The sequence below is a fragment of the Peromyscus leucopus genome, chromosome 7 (assembly GCF_004664715.2).
Source record: "Peromyscus leucopus breed LL Stock chromosome 7, UCI_PerLeu_2.1, whole genome shotgun sequence".
NCBI lineage: Eukaryota > Metazoa > Chordata > Mammalia > Rodentia > Cricetidae > Peromyscus > Peromyscus leucopus.
In genome coordinates, this window is record NC_051069.1 from 23,562,092 (window position 1) to 23,578,159 (window position 16,068).

The window sequence follows — 16,068 nt, forward strand, 5'->3', positions numbered from 1 at the left end:
GGAGACTGTACCATCCACATTTAGGGGAGTCTGGTCCCCTGAAAAATGAATGAATGCTATTTTATTTCGTGCAGATTTGTCACAAGTTTGCTGTGATTTCATCGCATGTAGATTCATGGGGCTGCCTCCACGGTCAAGACAGAGGATGGTTTCCTCATAAGGATTTTGCAGCTGCATCCACATTCCTCTACACCCCACTTCCGACACCCACCGCCCTGTTTTCTACCCCTATAATTGTGTTATTTCAGGAGTGTGAATGGGGGTGCACAGTATGTACACCTTTTAAAACTGGTTTTGAAAATCATTGTCATTCCCCAGAGGTCACCTAAGTTGTGCCCGTCAATAGTCACTGGGAACTGCTCCATATTGCATATCTGCCTCAATGTGTTTAACCTTTCACCTGCTCTGCTGTTTCACACATTTTTGCGATTCCATAGGAAACAACAATTCACATCATGTGCAGTGTTTGATGTGAATGTGGTTTTCATTTCTCTGGGATTTATTTCCCCAGAGGGCAATTGCTAAGTCATTTAGCAATTCTGTATTTAATCTTCTCGGAGACTGCCTCACTGTCTTGCAGAGTGGCTGGGCCATTCTATGTCCCCACTGGCAAGGCATATGTGGTCCATTTTCTCATCCACATTTGGCCCTGTTATTTAGTTTAACCATTCTGTTACATATACACTGACATCTCATTGTGGCTTCAATTTGCATTTGCTTATTAGCTAATGACATTGAGCATCTTCTCATGTCCATATTTGCCATCTGTATATCTTCCCCAGTAAAACATGTTTGAGTCTCTTCCCCATTTTCTAACTGGATAACTGTAATTATTTTTTCTTGTTTGTCATTAACTTTAAAGATATCTTTATATATCCTAGGAACCAGCAGGATATGATTATCCAGGATTCAGTTCACAAATATTTTCTCCCTATGAGCGGTTTAGCTTCTCATCATCTTGTGTGGTTCTTCCCAGAATGCACATTTTTTTTTCATTTTGATGTTAAGTTTATTAATTTTTCATTTTATGAAAACTTTAAGTCTCAGGTTTTTTTTGCCTTACCCTAGGCCAGGAATATTATATTATAGGGTCAGGAGGAATGACACACACCTGCAATCCCAATGCTTGGGAGGCAGGTAAGAGGACCATGAGTTCAAGGCCAGCCTTGGTTACATGGTGATCTCAAGGTCAACCTAGAACTCATAGTAAAACCTGTCTCAAAAAAGTAAAGGAAAAAGTATTTTTTCTATAGGTTTTATGTTTCTATTTCATATTTAAGTCCATGCTCCATTTAGATTTAATATTGGTATAAGGTATGAGTGAATGGAAAGTCCGATGACCAAATCATTCTGTTTTACAGATGGAAAAACCAGAGAGATCTGGAAAATAAAAATAAAAATAAGGCCCAATAACTGCTAAGGAGAAAAAAGTCATCCATTGCTGCTATGGTTGATCTTCTCCCCTCCCCTTCCCTTCCCCTTCCCCTCCTCTTCCTTTCCTCCCCTCCCCTCCTCCAGTCCTCTCCTTCCCCTCCTCTCCTTCCCCTCCCCTCTCTTCTTCCCTTTCTCTCCTCCTTCTAGAGCATATGTCCCAGCTTCCTGATTGCATTCATTCCTTTAGGGTGACCAGCCCTTCCCTCCACACACAGGCTGAGGTCAGAGCCTGTCAGAACACAGTGTGGAGGATGGAGGCAAATAGGGCAACTTCCCTGTATGCAAATGACTTGTTATTCTGGTTTGGAGAAAGGCTCCACTGGATTTCAGCAGTGCCCAGATTCTTACAGGATGGCTGGGTCACCGCACTGACTCTCGACCTTGGTGACCATGCACCCAGGAAGGCTCACTTCTCCTAGAGTTCATCCAAAGACTTTGTCCTGGCCCACGTTAGAGAGACCAGAGGAGGAACACTGTAGTGGCTTTAGACAAACGCTTCACATGTTGCCTGATGTCCCAGAGTGCTCAAACGTACAGCTGGCCTGTTTCCACAGGTGGCTCGGCATTAAACCCTGAGCTCCGTCCGACACACCCCTTGGTGAAAAACCCACAGTGTTGTTTTATTTGAGGCCCTGGCAGCCTGCCTTGAGCCCTGGGTGTGCCCTCCTCCAGGGGTGATGCTCCCTTCAACCCTCCTGTGAACCTCTGAATACAGCACGGAAAGCTTCCAGGTCCTGCTCTTCCTGGAGATCCCCTGCAGGTTTGACTGGGAACTGCCAAAATGATCCGGATGGTTTGTCGCTGTATTTTCCTCCAGGAACCTAAGTTGATCTTCCAAATGTTGGAGGAGGTCCAGCTCTCAGTGAGACTTCTTGGGAACAAGGGGCTGTTCAAGTTTCCAGTCTCCACATTCACTTACTTAACAGGAGGCCAGAGACCTCTGTCTAGCCTCCAGTTCTCCCTTTCTCAGCTTGCAGTGGTCCTTGTCTTCCAAGTCTCCCAGGTTCCTGGGGAAAGAGATGCAGGCAGGGGTGCTCCTGAGGCCCTGCCAAGTGGGCCGGAGCTTTCCCTCCGACATCATTTCAGAATACTGCTCTGAGTAACAATTATCTAAATTATTCTATTATTAATAAAACTCGCGAGTCAAATAGTAGGGTATGAACCTAGTAGATCCAAAACATGATGGAGGAAAGCCCAGCCGACCCTTCTCTCTGCTTCTCCAGGATCCAAAAAGGCCTGTGAAACTCCGAAACCCCTCCTTCTTCCTCCCTGTGTCCCTCTCTCCCCATGTGAGTCCGCCAAAACACTCTATGGTTTATTCTGGCCAACTGAGCGTGGACTCCGTCCTCTGAATCAAGGTTCAGTTTATTGACAGTTTTGGGGGGCAGAGTGAACAAATCCCCCCAAACAGCTCTGGGTGTATCTCCCTTCATCTCTACCTTCTTCCAGAGAGCACAGCTCATACCACCACACTCAGCCCATTTCCAAAGGAACCAAGAGATCTAGGTTTGAGTATCAGTCACCACTTAATCCAATAGCTATGTGGAATGAACTGTTTTCACACCCAGTTCTCTGTCTGTAAATAGATGTTGACATCATAACACCATTGTGGGTTTAAACAAGAAAATGTCTATAAAGTACACGTAGTAGGCAGATAGCTACTGGTCCTGGAACAAAGCTAATGTTCAGGCAGTAGTGGCCATGCGTAGTCCCCATGACAACTGTCTCCAGGCCCAGTCTTCAGCCCTTAATCATTCATCCTGGAGAGTCTTTGTAAAATGTTATGAAGGGGCAAGTTGCCCAGCTTCCACTGAAACTACCTTCGCCTTTCCATTTCCTAGGAGCTCAGTGAACTAAGGTATGGCAGGGGCATCTGGAGATTTGGGTGTACAATCTAGCATGTCCTCCTCCGGTGGTGGACTCTTCAAACTTGAACTTGGTCACTCTTCAAGTTCCCTGCGGGCTTCAGCCCATCTGTCCTGCTGCTGCAGGTGAGGTGAGATCTGCCTGCTGTAAGGTCCCCAGCAGCACCTGCCTCAGAGCAGTGGCACGCAGATGGGAAGGAATGCTCCTTGCAGACCGAGTCCAGCTGTATGTAGCCCATCTCTGCTCCAGCTGACCTTCCTTGCTGACCTCAAGGATGTGAAGACTACTTAGCAAACAAACAATACTAACAAGAGTCAGATTCAGACCAGAAAAAAACCCCGTGGCATATTCTACACCCCATGCATTCCAAGGGGAAAGTAGGGCTCAGGTCCCCACTCTCAGGAACACTAAGTTCTCTGTAGAGGTGAGCAGGAAGATAAAAACCAGCCTGCTCCCACTTAACACTGGAGCACAATGCTGGACCAGCCTCTCCTGCAGCACTCTGACTTCCAGCAGCAGGCACAGCTCTGGCCCTCCCTAGCTCTGCTTAGGTTGAGCTAGTCTAGGCTGAGGAAGGAGAATCTACCTCAAAGGGACACCCCCACTTCCAGGACCAGCTCTCTCCCTCCCTTCTGCTGCAGCCTCAGGCTCTGGACTGGTGGGGTTTCCCCACCTTGACAGGGAGAGAAGTGGGGAGGACTTCTCACCTCATCATTCTCACCCACCCAGACCTGAAGAGCAGGAAGCAGAGGCTTCTGGGGCCACCACCCAGCTTGCTGCCACAGCAAGGTGAGGTGCAGAGGTGCATGGGAGTGTATGGTGCTACTACACAGGGCCAGGAGGCCTCAGGACCCCATGGCAGTCGACTCCTTGGAGCAGCAGCTGGGCGGCCTCACCATCTTCACCCGAGATGATTTTGAGGAAGAATGGCGCCGAGTAGCCAGTGGTGGCTTCAGTCAGGTGTTCCAGGCAAGACACAAGCGCTGGAGGACCCAGTATGCCATCAAGTGCTCCCTGTGCCTCCAGAAGGAAACCTCCAGGTAGCTGACCGCCCGCTTCCACAGAAGAGAGACTGAGGTAGAACAAGTGTTTGGTCTAGAGAGCTCAGAGGAAGGGATGAGCTGGGGTTGAGGTTAGCCACTGTCTAGGTGCTTTTAAATGAGCCTCTGTGATCTGAATTCTCCAGACTAGGCTTTTTCTCTGAGCCCACAATACAGTAGATAAATAATACCTGCTTGTTAGCAGCTCAAAAAGTCAAAAGTGACTAGGAACTACCTTGCAAAAGTGCCTCCATCTGTCTGGCCTCTCAACCTTGCTCTGCCTCCTTCCTCTTGTGTGGTGATGCTCAAAAACACTCCTCCATACCCATCTTTTCTGGACAGGACTGAGCTTTCCAAGAAATGTGACATTTTGCTCAATGACTGTACGTTATCGCCTTCTCCCTTTCCATGTCAGTCACTTTAGGCTGGAGAGGACTGGAGGCTGGACACTGGCCCCGGAGGACATCACCAGGTAGCTGATACCACACTGCTGGCCTTCCACAGGAGATAAACTGAGGGCAGGACCCACCCAGGCCACTTGTTGGGGGACATGAATCCTGCTGGAAAGTCAAGTCCAAAGTCCCATGATATCTGTCTGTTTTGGACCCTGGCTGTCATAGTGTGTTACAGCCATACTTTTCCTGCCTCTGGCTTTATGGTGTGTTCCTGCTATGTGCTCCCCCCCCCCTCACAGTCAGGACGGAAACACCTGGGATGTTAGGCCTATCCTCCCAGAAAGCCTCTTGGGGCACCAACTGGAAACCCAGTGACTCTCACTTGGGTGCTATTTGTTCTGTTTTCTGTGACTCGACAATGTCCCCCAACAGCGGCTTTTGTACTCGCTCTTCTCTGCATAGAATACTCTTGGCTTCGGAATAGGGCCAGATGACTCTGAGATTTGTCCAAACTGTGTATAGTCTTTGAAATAAAGAGCATGAGGAAAGTTGGTGATATAACTTGGCATAGAACGGCATTTGCAGCCAAGCTTGACCCCCAGTACCCACAGGTGGAAAGAGAAAACTGACTCCTGCAAGTTGTCCTGTGACTTCCACACCCATACATGCGAGTAGTGACACATGGACATGGACATTCACACACACACACACACACACACACACACACACACACACACACGAAATATGTTAAGAAATAGTACGAGGAAGTGAATGGCATTGACCTGCCTGTACTGTAACTATGATTAAAAAACAAAACAAAAAACAAAAACCTGCCCCTAGTTTTCCTTCCCAAATTCTTAGGAGTGGAAAGGAATAGTAAAATTGTTAATAACTATAACTAGTGTGTGTTATATATGAATGGCTATATTTGGAGCTTTATGACTACTGCTTTATTAGATCATCCATCCACTCATCCACCCACCCATCCATTCATCCATCCATCCATCCATCCATCCATCCATCCATCCATCCATCTATCTATCCACTTGATGAAGGCTAATTGCTCTCTATGGGCCCAGCACTATATTGGACCCTGGGAGGAAATGGCAAGTGCAGTAGATGTGTTACCACTCTCTGGAGCTTGCAGCTGAGAGGGAGAGAGACATTAACCATGTAATCGGTGCACCTGTGACATGTGCGGGAATGAATGGTTTATGGTGGGTCCTTTGAGCTCTTCCCGACAGAGTTTGCCTGAGATCGGAAAACCTCTGAGAAAGTCACCCTGGAGCTGAAATGTGAAGAATGAGCATGACTTATGTAGATGAGGAGAAAGTGTGTATGCAATAGGGATATGAAGGACCTGTGACAAGGACAAAGTGTGCACAATGATAAGGAAGAGGCCTTACAGCAGGAGCTGAAAACATGAAGAAGCAGAGGAAAGCCACAGAGGGCTTTGCAACTCGATTGCAGGACAAGTGTGGAAGGGAATCAGTCAGCTGTGCAGCTTGGGGGATGGACTGAAACGGGGCAAATGGACGCTGTTCTTGTTAGGAGACTCGAGTCTTCAGGCAGGAGATGATGGAGACTCAGACTATAGCGCTAGTAGTGGAGATGGAGTGAAAGGAAGAGAGGCAAGGAGTAGCATGATCTCATGCTGGTGCTAGTTGACCACAGGAAGTATAACACGAAAGGGTGCTGAGGTATACTCGGCACGCCAGAAGAAGACAGGACCCACCAGAATGGCACTCTATGACAATAGGAACTTGTGTCTATTTTGCTCACTGCTAGTGTCTGGTGCATAGTTATTGTTAAACAGATATTTGTTGAATGATGGTCTTGGCATAAAAGAGATGGTGAATCCCATGTTTGAGGAGGGCTGTCCTAAGTCCACACATATGTTGAGCGTAAGATGCCCTTCCGTCAAGAAGAGTCAAGTATATGTCAGAATAAAGACTGGCGCTAACATTGTTAACATTCACAAGCTATGTGCTTTAGGTAGTAATTGGAGCCAGGAACCCTTAAGTGAACAAACATGAGCCCCTGTCCTCATGGAGCTTAGATTCTAAGAGGAAACAATGGGTAGATAAACAAATGCAATTTTTATTTATAGCACTTAGGACTACTGGACACTTTCTTGATTGATATACCTAAGAGATTTGAGTAGTGGTGTCTTCCAAGGATAGATTTGGTCTAGAAGTCTTAATCTGTGGGTCATCTGCATGTGCAGGGGTAAAGATTGGTAGAACTGAGGTAGAGATGCCATTTATACAGGCTTGTTTCTGAAGCACTAATTAAGGCAATCTGAGTTGTCTTTGAAGCAGATGAATGGGCAGGCCACGTGGTTCTGTGAGTGAAGGTGTTCTAGACAGAGGAAAGAATACATGCAGAGTTCCTGAAGGGACAACACACTCGGCATGTGGGCAGAGAAAGAGGGGTGAGTTAGGAAGCACTGACACTGGGGAGCCCTGACAGGGGTGAAGGTGGGGAGACCACAAGGACCTTTGTCAGGCTTGGAGAGACCCTTGTCTTCGGCTCTGAAGGATAAGAAAGGCATTAGATGGCTCCCAGCAGAGCAATGATGTTTCTGTTTTTTAAAGATTTATTTTTATTACATCTGTGTGTGAAAGTGGGGTATGTGTACGTGAGTGCAGTTGTCCACAGAGACCAGAGGCATCAGATCCGCCTGGATCTGGAGGTATTTCATGTGGGTGCTGGGAACAGAACTTGGATCCTCTGAAAGAGCAGTATGTACTCTTAACTGCTGAGTCACCTCTCCATCCCATCCTATGTACATTTATATTTGAAAGTATTTGTTTGGAGGAAGAGGTAACAGCAGAAAGGCCATGTAGGAGGCTTGGGCTCAGAGGCAAATGGTAAGGGTAGTAAAAAGTAGCCAGATCCTTGCTGTATTTCAGTGGTGGAACTGATTGTGGGGATGATGTAAGGGGTCAAAGAGGAATCCATCAAGGACTTGTCTGAGGCCTGGAGGGTGGAGAGCACACTGGCTGGGGTGCATAAGGACGTCTTCTGGGGAGATCAAGAGTCGAGCTTCAGATACACAAAGTATTGAAGCATCAAATGTCTGATTGAAGATGCTGATCATGAGCAGAGATATTGGAGTGTGAGGTGGGATGAGCAGAGAGCTTGAAATGAGTGCAAGGGCTGAGCATTCTAAATTAGCAAAGGAGACAGAGAAGGAGAGCAGAATGACAATCAGGAAGATGCAGGGGAATGTGGACAAGGCTGGGATAAGGGAAGAGAGATTTGAACTGCCCGCTGAGGGCTGAGGGCAATGGGAGCTGAGGCCAGAGAGACAGAAACCCACTGAGGAAGTCTGGGTGTGGCTGGGAGCTGTGCAGAGCACTTACAATTATTCTCATTCTGCAGATTAAAACCCAGGTCCAGAGAGTCCTGTCCAAAGTCATGCACATCTCAAGAGATAGAACTAAGCCTTGAGGCCAGAACAGTGTTACCTAAAGCCCCCATAATTTGTCCACCTTGAGGCAGATGTTACTCTGGTTTCCATGTACCCAAGAGAAAGAGAGAGGATGGTAAAAATACTCCTAGAGCTGTCTGGAGTAACAGAGAAGGGCTAAAGGAGGCTAACCCTGAAGTAACCGCCTGCTCAGATACCTGGGGAATGGTAGATGTTCCTGAGGCCAGACCCTCTGGCTGGTTTCCCAGGGTGACCCTGAGAGCACATCACCAGCTGTCGGCAGCATCCCACTGCAACAGCAGCACAGCTTGGCAAATACCTTGCTTTTTCAAAATGCCATTCCTCCTTAATCCCCCATCCCTGCAATCCCCAACCAGTCTCTTGCAATTTGCATATTTACAGCTCTGTGGGCACACACAGTGAAGTGAGAGAGAGGGCCTGCCGTGCTCCTTTTACAGGGTTTCCCCTTAAGTCTTGACTTCAGTTCACTTCCACAAAGACATACTGTGCAGTGCATGGCAATGCGTGGGGGGTGGGGGTGGGGATGGGGCAAAGAGTACTGATTGTAGTTCATCCATCACACAGACTACCCTGCATCCACTAAAGACTGTGCTTCAGGAGAATAACAATGCAGGGACTCCAGAGAAAGGAGGGAGGAGTGAAAGGGAGGGAGGAAGGGAAAAGAGATTCCTGGGAAACGTCATAAAAGAACATACTAAAATGTTAGTAGTCGAGGCCAGCTCTGCAAGGTTGGATTACTGGTAGTTTAATTTTTTTTTTTCTTTTTTTTTTTTTTTTTTTTTTACAGCTCTCTGTATCTCCTAGGTTTTCTATGAGGTGCATGTATTATTTTCATAATCAAAATGGTAATAGATGTTATTTTAAAACAGACTCATGAAGCATAATACTGGTCTTCCAGGGGCTCAAAAGCTGCTAGGGGAGATGAATATGAAAGCAAGTGGGCAGGATAAATAGCAGGCTGTGTTCCAGGCTTTTTATGGCTGGCTCTGCAGGATGGAGGGACTCCCCAGCCTGCAAGGACCTTGCCTTTTCACTGATAACAGCTTGAGCCCAAGTCCTGGCTGCCTTGGATATTCCTATAGTCTCTCACTTCCCTTCCACTACCTTGCAAACTTCTGAGGTTTCTCTGGGTCTCCTCAGCTTGCTTCATACTAAGTTGGTATGTTCTGCCCATAGCCCTGGTAATTAGTGTTTCCCTTTCTTTGACCCCATTCCTGGTTCTCCATAGCTCTGAGATGAGTTGTCTCTTTGAAGAAGCAGTCAAAATGGAGAAGATTAAGTTTCAACACATTGTGTCCATCTATGGGATATGCAAGCAGCCTCTGGGCATTGTGATGGAGTTCATGGCCAGTGGTTCCCTGGAGAATACACTATCTACCCACAACCTCAGTTGGCCGCTCAAGTTCCGTATCATCCATGAGACAAGTTTGGCCATGAACTTCCTCCACAGCATTAAGCCACCCCTGCTCCACCTGGACCTCAAGCCGGGCAACATCCTACTGGACAACAACATGCATGTCAAGGTGAGGGCCTTGGTGATGCATGCTAGACCTCCTCCATGTAACAGGATTGTCTACCTGCCAATCACTGAACCAGTCAAGAGTTTGAACCATTTTCTGTTTGGATAAATAGTGAACACAGGGGTTATACCTGAAACAGAGATGGGTAAGCAGACAGCTTTGGAACATGAGACTGGGGCTTGTAGCGCCCATATCAACACCCTCAGGTCCACACTTGTAAGACTGATAGAATAATCTCTACCCCTCGTGTTCTTTGTCTGGAGAAGGGATATGTATAAAGGAGATTTTTATGAAGTCATAATGGCCCTTTTCTTCAGTGCTCAAAACCTTCAATAATCTTTTGCCCTCAAGAGCTTTGCACATTCTGTTCCTCTAACCCTTTTTATCTAGAAAGTCTTAATCATATCTCAGCTCTCAGACTGATCATTCCTTCCTTGGGGAGAACTTTCTTACTCTATCTCAATATATACTTATATATTTCTTATACACTCCCATAATGCCTTTGTTACTTCATTTTGCTGACCCTCATTGCAGTATATAAGCAATTCTATGAAACTTTTTTTAAGGTTAAGCAAAGTTGAGTGAGAGCTCCCTGAATCAGGGAAAGGGTCTCAAGAAAGAGTGAAATTGTTCTTAATGCATGTACACCCTACCTGAATACCCACCCACTGTGATGGTATGTGGTTTAAAGAGGTGTCTCAGAACCCCAACTCATTGTCCCTTAATGAATGGTAAATGACAGTCTGAAAGGCTGGAAAGAGAGAAGGATAAACATGCTGTGAGTGTTCCAGGATCCATGGAGATGGGAGGAACAAGGCTCCTGGAGGCGGTATACAAGTTGTCATCCTACAGATGAGAAAACTAAGGCTCTGAGAAGATGAACAACTGGTTCAAGCTCATCTAGTGATGTTAGTAGAGCTGGGAGATAGTGAAGTTGAAAACCATATGTGATGTACTAAAACATCGTATACTGATAAGGGCAGTGGGGAGGAACCACAGATGGCTTCTGGAAGGTGTCTCTTGCTACCCTGTCCTTGGCATCTGGCTCTCTTCCAGATTTCAGACTTTGGCCTGTCCAGATGGATGGAGCAGTCAACCCACATGCAGTACATTGAGAGGTCGGCTCTGAGGGGCACACTCAGCTACATCCCCCCTGAAATGTTCCAGGAGAATAGCAAGGCTCCGGGACCTGAATATGACATGTATAGGTGAGTGGACAGTTGGCTCCGTGTCATATGACAGATTGCTACCCCAGTTGGGTCCCTATGGCTAACAGGCAAGGCAGGACAAGGATCTGGACTGAGTCCTCCATGTGCTGATGGGAGGGGAGAGATGAGGAAGACCTGGAGAGGCTTCACCTGCGATTGTAGAGATGGCTGGGTTCCCACGGCTAGGGATCATGGATACTAGACTAAGTCTCTCAGCTAATATATTCCCCATTACAGCTTTGGGATTGTCATCTGGGAGATTCTCACTCAGAAGAAACCATATTCAGGTAACAGATGATCATGGCTCTATGCCTGTGGGAGGCTGCGGTTGGAAAACACAAGGGGAGAAATGGGTTATGTGAACCATAGTATGAAAACCTCATGGATTTCTACCTTGCTCTGCTTCCTCTACCCCTCAAATGCTAGAGCTTATATAATAGTGAGCAAATGTCAGCCTTCACCTTGTTTCATAGATCTAATACCTCGAGTCCCCTGCTCTTTAAAATGTGGAAAGCTAAAGCCTTTCCCCAAGCCTGTTTGTCTCTTCTGCTGCTTTTGCCCAGAAAAAGGATGTGGGAATCATGTTGAGTCTTGGCTAGAGCTGGACCAGTGACTCAGCTGCTCAACCGGAGTTTCAAGTAGGTCCCACACTCAGCTGTCTACTCCCTGAGGATGTATAGGGCAGCTACTGCATTCCAATCCTGTCAGGATCCTCCCAACTTCCACCCACTTGCCAGCCCTCTGTCCTCACCTTTTCAAATCTGCACAGCCTGGATCTTCCCTTGTAGGGCTCAGTATGATGACCATCATCATCCGGGTAGCTGCAGGCATGCGACCCCCCTTGCAGCCTGAGGAGTGGCCAGGGGAAGCCTATCAGATGGTGGACCTGATGAAGCGCTGCTGGGACCAAGACCCCAAGAAGAGGCCATGCTTTCTAAGTACCTACCCCTTATTCCATGCCAAAGAGCTAGAGACGGAGGGACAGGAGACATCTTTAGCACTAGAGCTCAGGAAGATGAATAAGACATCTTCAGGGTGGGGCTGGGAGGCAGACTCTCTGAGTTGCACAGCTGAGGACAGATTTTGCCAGAGTGTTCACTGTGTGCCTAAGGGAAGTAGAGTCTGCAAATGGGAGCAGTAGCATCTGAGCCTGGTCCTGCCCCTGAGCTCTGTAGCTATCTCTGGGGACTTTGAGTACTGTGGAGTCTGTAATGTCATAGGTTGGAAGGGATGGGGTTATCTGGGACAACACACAGAGGTGTGAGCATCTTAGAAATCACCTGGTCATTGTCTTCCCCTTTTGTGAAAAAAGACTTACCTTGGGAGGGTCACTGATTTGCCAAGTGTATCCCGGCCATGTCAAGGGTAGGGCTCAGCTTCCTACCTCATTGTGGGCATATGGGAATATACATGAACTTAGGAATGTGTTTAAGAGAACTCAGGAAACCTAATATCTAAAATGTGATGAACTCCATTGAATTTGCCTGTTTAACCTCCCTTTTCTCTACCCCAAATCCTTGTGGAGCAGATGTGACCATTGAGACAGACATGCTGCTGTTCCTGCTCCAGAGCCCTGTGGCAGACCCTGAGTGTGAAACCCTGGCCCGGAAGGTGTCTTGCAAACCATCACTGAGCCAGCCCCACAAGGTATATATGGTAGGCTGGGCAGGCCACTGTAGGGATGCTGGAAGCCACTGTGTATCATCCATAGTCTCTGGCTGGTCTGTGAAGGAATAGGCAAAAGCTGTTATTTACGAGGCCACTCAACTGCTGAGGGGAACATGGGAACTGTAAGCCAAGCTAGCCCATACTTAGCTCTCCAACCCAGGGAGGCTAGCTGGGAGCTGCCAGAATCCATAGGGAAGGACACATTCCCTTATTTACCTAACCGTTCTCTTAAGGCCATGGGTGCTGTGGCTCAGAGCCCCTGGGAAGAACCTTATCCTAAGCTGTCATGAAGTAGATGTCAGCATCATCCTTCCAGTCTCCTGTCCCTATTCTCTGACATGGGAACTATCAGGGATTATCAGAGGGTTCTAGAGATATACCCTGAAGTCTCTAAATGAAGAACAAGCCCTAGAACTTCTCTGCTGAGTGATTTCTTCTATACATGTGCTGGAGAGGCAATGGTATAGGTAGGTTTCCCAGGAAGGGTTGGATGGGTAACAGAAAGCACTGGAAAGAGGAAAAGCAGGGAGGACCAGAGCTGATTGCTGATGAGCCACCCTGTACATGCCTTCCCAGGTCAGCGAGGAAGTCAATCAGGAGCTTTCACACAGTGGTAAGTCTGTCCTGCTGAGATGGGACCAAAGACTCCCCATGGAGGAAAGGGTGGGATCTAGCCATTCTCTTTGCTCAGGCCCCATGTCTCCCTCTCTCTTTCTCAAGCCTGCCACACATCAGGGATGGTTCAAAAACACCCAGGCCCTTGGGGTTCTGGATCAGTTTCCCCTTCATGTGTGTGTCATTAAAAGATCAGATTCCCCTGTTTCCATCATGAGAGATAGAACACTGGCTCTCAATATTGGCTTTGTGTTAGGCTTATTTGAAAAAAAAAAAATGAGAAAAAGGTATGTCCAGTGCCTACCCCAAACAAATCAGAACCTGTAGGGTTGGGCCTTGGCAGTGCTCATTATTTAGTTCTGGTACACAGTAGATGGAGCAGGAGGAGGTGAGGCCTGGAGGTCTTATATCACACAAGCCCAAGTTCTAGTGCAGTTCTGATTTTTCACAGCCTGCCTTCTTCTTGGACCCTTCTCTGAACATTCTTACCTAATAATCTGTCTTCCCACTGGCAGAACAAGCCAGTATTGTTCATCTCCCCTTTAAAGAGCTGGATGTGGAGGCTCAAAGAGGTCGAAACTGGCAGGAGTCAGGGGATGTTCAGAGGTGGAGTAGGGATTTTCATCCAGGCCTCTGGGTTCCAGCTCCATCCTGCCTCCTCTGTGAAGCCCATGGGTTCCAAGCTCTAACAGAAGCAATGACCCTTGACACCATGAAAGCCAAGTCTAGGCTGTTTCACCAAAGTGTCTCCAGGAGGCAGGGGGATTCATAAGGTGATCTCTGAAGAGGTTATGGGTCAATTTTTTTTCAACCTATCCCTTTATCTTAGCAGGCTCAGATGACTCCTTGAAGTGGGTCCTACAGCTCTCTGACAGCAAGATCCCAAGTGATGAAGAACTACATGTCTATGAGAACAAGATGACTCCCCTTCACTTCCTAGTGGCCCAGGGCAGTTTGGAGCAAGTGAGGCTGCTGCTGTCCCATGAGATTGATGTAGACTGCCAGACAGCCTCTGGCTATACACCACTCCTCATTGCCACCCAGGACCAGCAACCTGATCTCTGTGCCTTGCTCCTGGCACATGGTGCTGATGCCAACTTGGCAGATGAGGATGGCTGGGTCCCACTGCATTTTGCAGCCCAGAATGGGGATGACCACACTGCCCGTCTGCTCCTGGACCATGGGGCTCTGGTGAATGCCCAGGAGCATGAAGGCTGGACTCCACTCCACCTAGCTGCACAGAATAACTTTGAGAATGTGGCACGGCTTCTGGTCTCCCGACAGGCTGACCTCAACCCACAGGAGGCTGACGGCAAGACGCCCCTCCATGTGGCTGCCTACTTTGGCCACATTGGTCTGGTCAAGCTACTGACAGGACATGGGGCTGAGCTGAATGCTCAGCAGAGAAACCTGAGGACACCTCTGCACCTGGCAGTGGAGAGGGGAAAAGTGAGAGCCATCCAATACCTGCTAAAGAGTGGGGCATTCCCTGATGCCCTTGACCATGGTGGCTACAGCCCACTGCACATTGCTGCAGCCAGGGGCAAGCAAATTATCTTCAAGATGCTTCTCAGATATGGGGCCAGGCTTGAGCTACCCACACAACAGGGGTGGACACCCCTGCACCTAGCAACTTACAAGGGTCACGTGGAGATCATCCGTCTGCTGGTCAAGAGTCATGCAGACCTGGATGCTCTTGGAAGTATGCACTGGACTCCCCTGCACCTGGCTGCCTTCCATGGGGAGGAGGTGGTGGTGTTGGCACTGCTACAGGGTGGGGCCAACCCCAATGCTGCTGAGCAGTCAGGCTGGACTCCTCTCCACCTGGCAGTGAAGAAGGAGACCATCCTGAGCATCATCCACCTTCTGGAGCATGGTGCTGACGTCCACGCTTGCAACAAGATGGGCTGGACACCTGCCCACCTGGCTGCTCTCAAGGGCAACACAGCCATCCTCAAAGTGCTGGTGAAGGCCGGTGCCCAGCTGGATGTCAAGGATGGAGTTGGCTGCACACCTTTGCAGCTGGCCCTTCGAAGCCGAAAACGGGGGATCGTGACCTTCCTGGAGGGCAAGGAGCCTTTGCTAGCCATTCTGGGAGGTTCAGAGCCTGAATCCCAGACAGAAGTTCAGATACAACAGGGCCTCTTTGCCTGGAAGGGGAGAGGATTGTGAAACGAAACTTGGCTTTGGAGAGGCCACTTCCCACCTGCCCATTTGACCTTGAGAGGAACCAGTGTCCCTGGTGACAGAAGGGAGGGGAGACGTTCCAGTGAGCTTGCTCGAATGAGTGGGGGAGCTACAGAGTGCCTGGAAAACTGGTTCCAGCTCCCCTCCAAGTCATCTCCAGTCTACCCTGGCTCTTCCTTCTTTTCAAGTGAGCTCATGTGCCCATGCTAAGCTTCCCTTCCAGCCCCTGCTACCTTCTGTTGCTTGCCTCAGAATAATGGAACCCTTGCATCCCAAGGAACACCCAAAAATAAAGGCCTAGAGATGAGGATAAAGGGCTCCTCTCAGCTCCAATTTTGTATTCTAGGTGTTTCACCTTAGGCTAGAGGAGGAGAATCAGACACCTGCTCTACATTGGGAGCATGCACTTGGAGCTCAGAGGATGCATCTGCTCACTGTTAGTCTCAGCCAGGCTCCTGTCACAGTGATGACCATAGCTTCTGGTGGCACTGGTCTCAGTCTCTGGTATCATATATCTTGGGAGTGATAGAAGAATGTGCCCAAGCTGCAGATATATGCTCATCTATGGGATGCCAGTTTTCTGTCTCCAACCTCATGCTTCTCTGTGCCCATTGATATGGTCAGTTTCCAAACTCCAGAGTGAATAAAGCTGATGATCTCATTCTCCCAATTACACAT

General features: G+C 48.2%; 1 protein-coding gene across 1 annotated transcript; it reads left to right on the forward strand.

Moving 5' to 3' along the window:
• Positions 1-4,113: 4,113 nt before the first annotated feature.
• Ankk1 (ankyrin repeat and kinase domain containing 1) lies at positions 4,114-16,068 on the forward strand. The gene is made up of 8 exons (XM_037207515.1): positions 4,114-4,340; positions 9,421-9,715; positions 10,769-10,920; positions 11,158-11,207; positions 11,709-11,858; positions 12,449-12,589; positions 13,142-13,201; positions 14,033-16,068. The coding sequence occupies exons 1-8, from the start codon at positions 4,117-4,119 to the stop codon at positions 15,373-15,375; spliced, it is 2,415 nt and encodes an 804-aa protein (XP_037063410.1). The 5' UTR covers positions 4,114-4,116; the 3' UTR covers positions 15,376-16,068.

Excerpts from the sequence above, each read along its gene's own strand:
- Ankk1 (XM_037207515.1), top strand. The coding sequence starts at position 4,117 with ATGGTGCTACTACACAGGGCCAGGAGGCCTCAGGACCCCATGGCAGTC. Across the intron at positions 4,341-9,420 it reads CTCCAGAAGGAAACCTCCAG|CTCTGAGATGAGTTGTCTCT; the intron begins GTAGCTGACCGC and ends GGTTCTCCATAG. Across the intron at positions 10,921-11,157 it reads CCTGAATATGACATGTATAG|CTTTGGGATTGTCATCTGGG; the intron begins GTGAGTGGACAG and ends TCCCCATTACAG.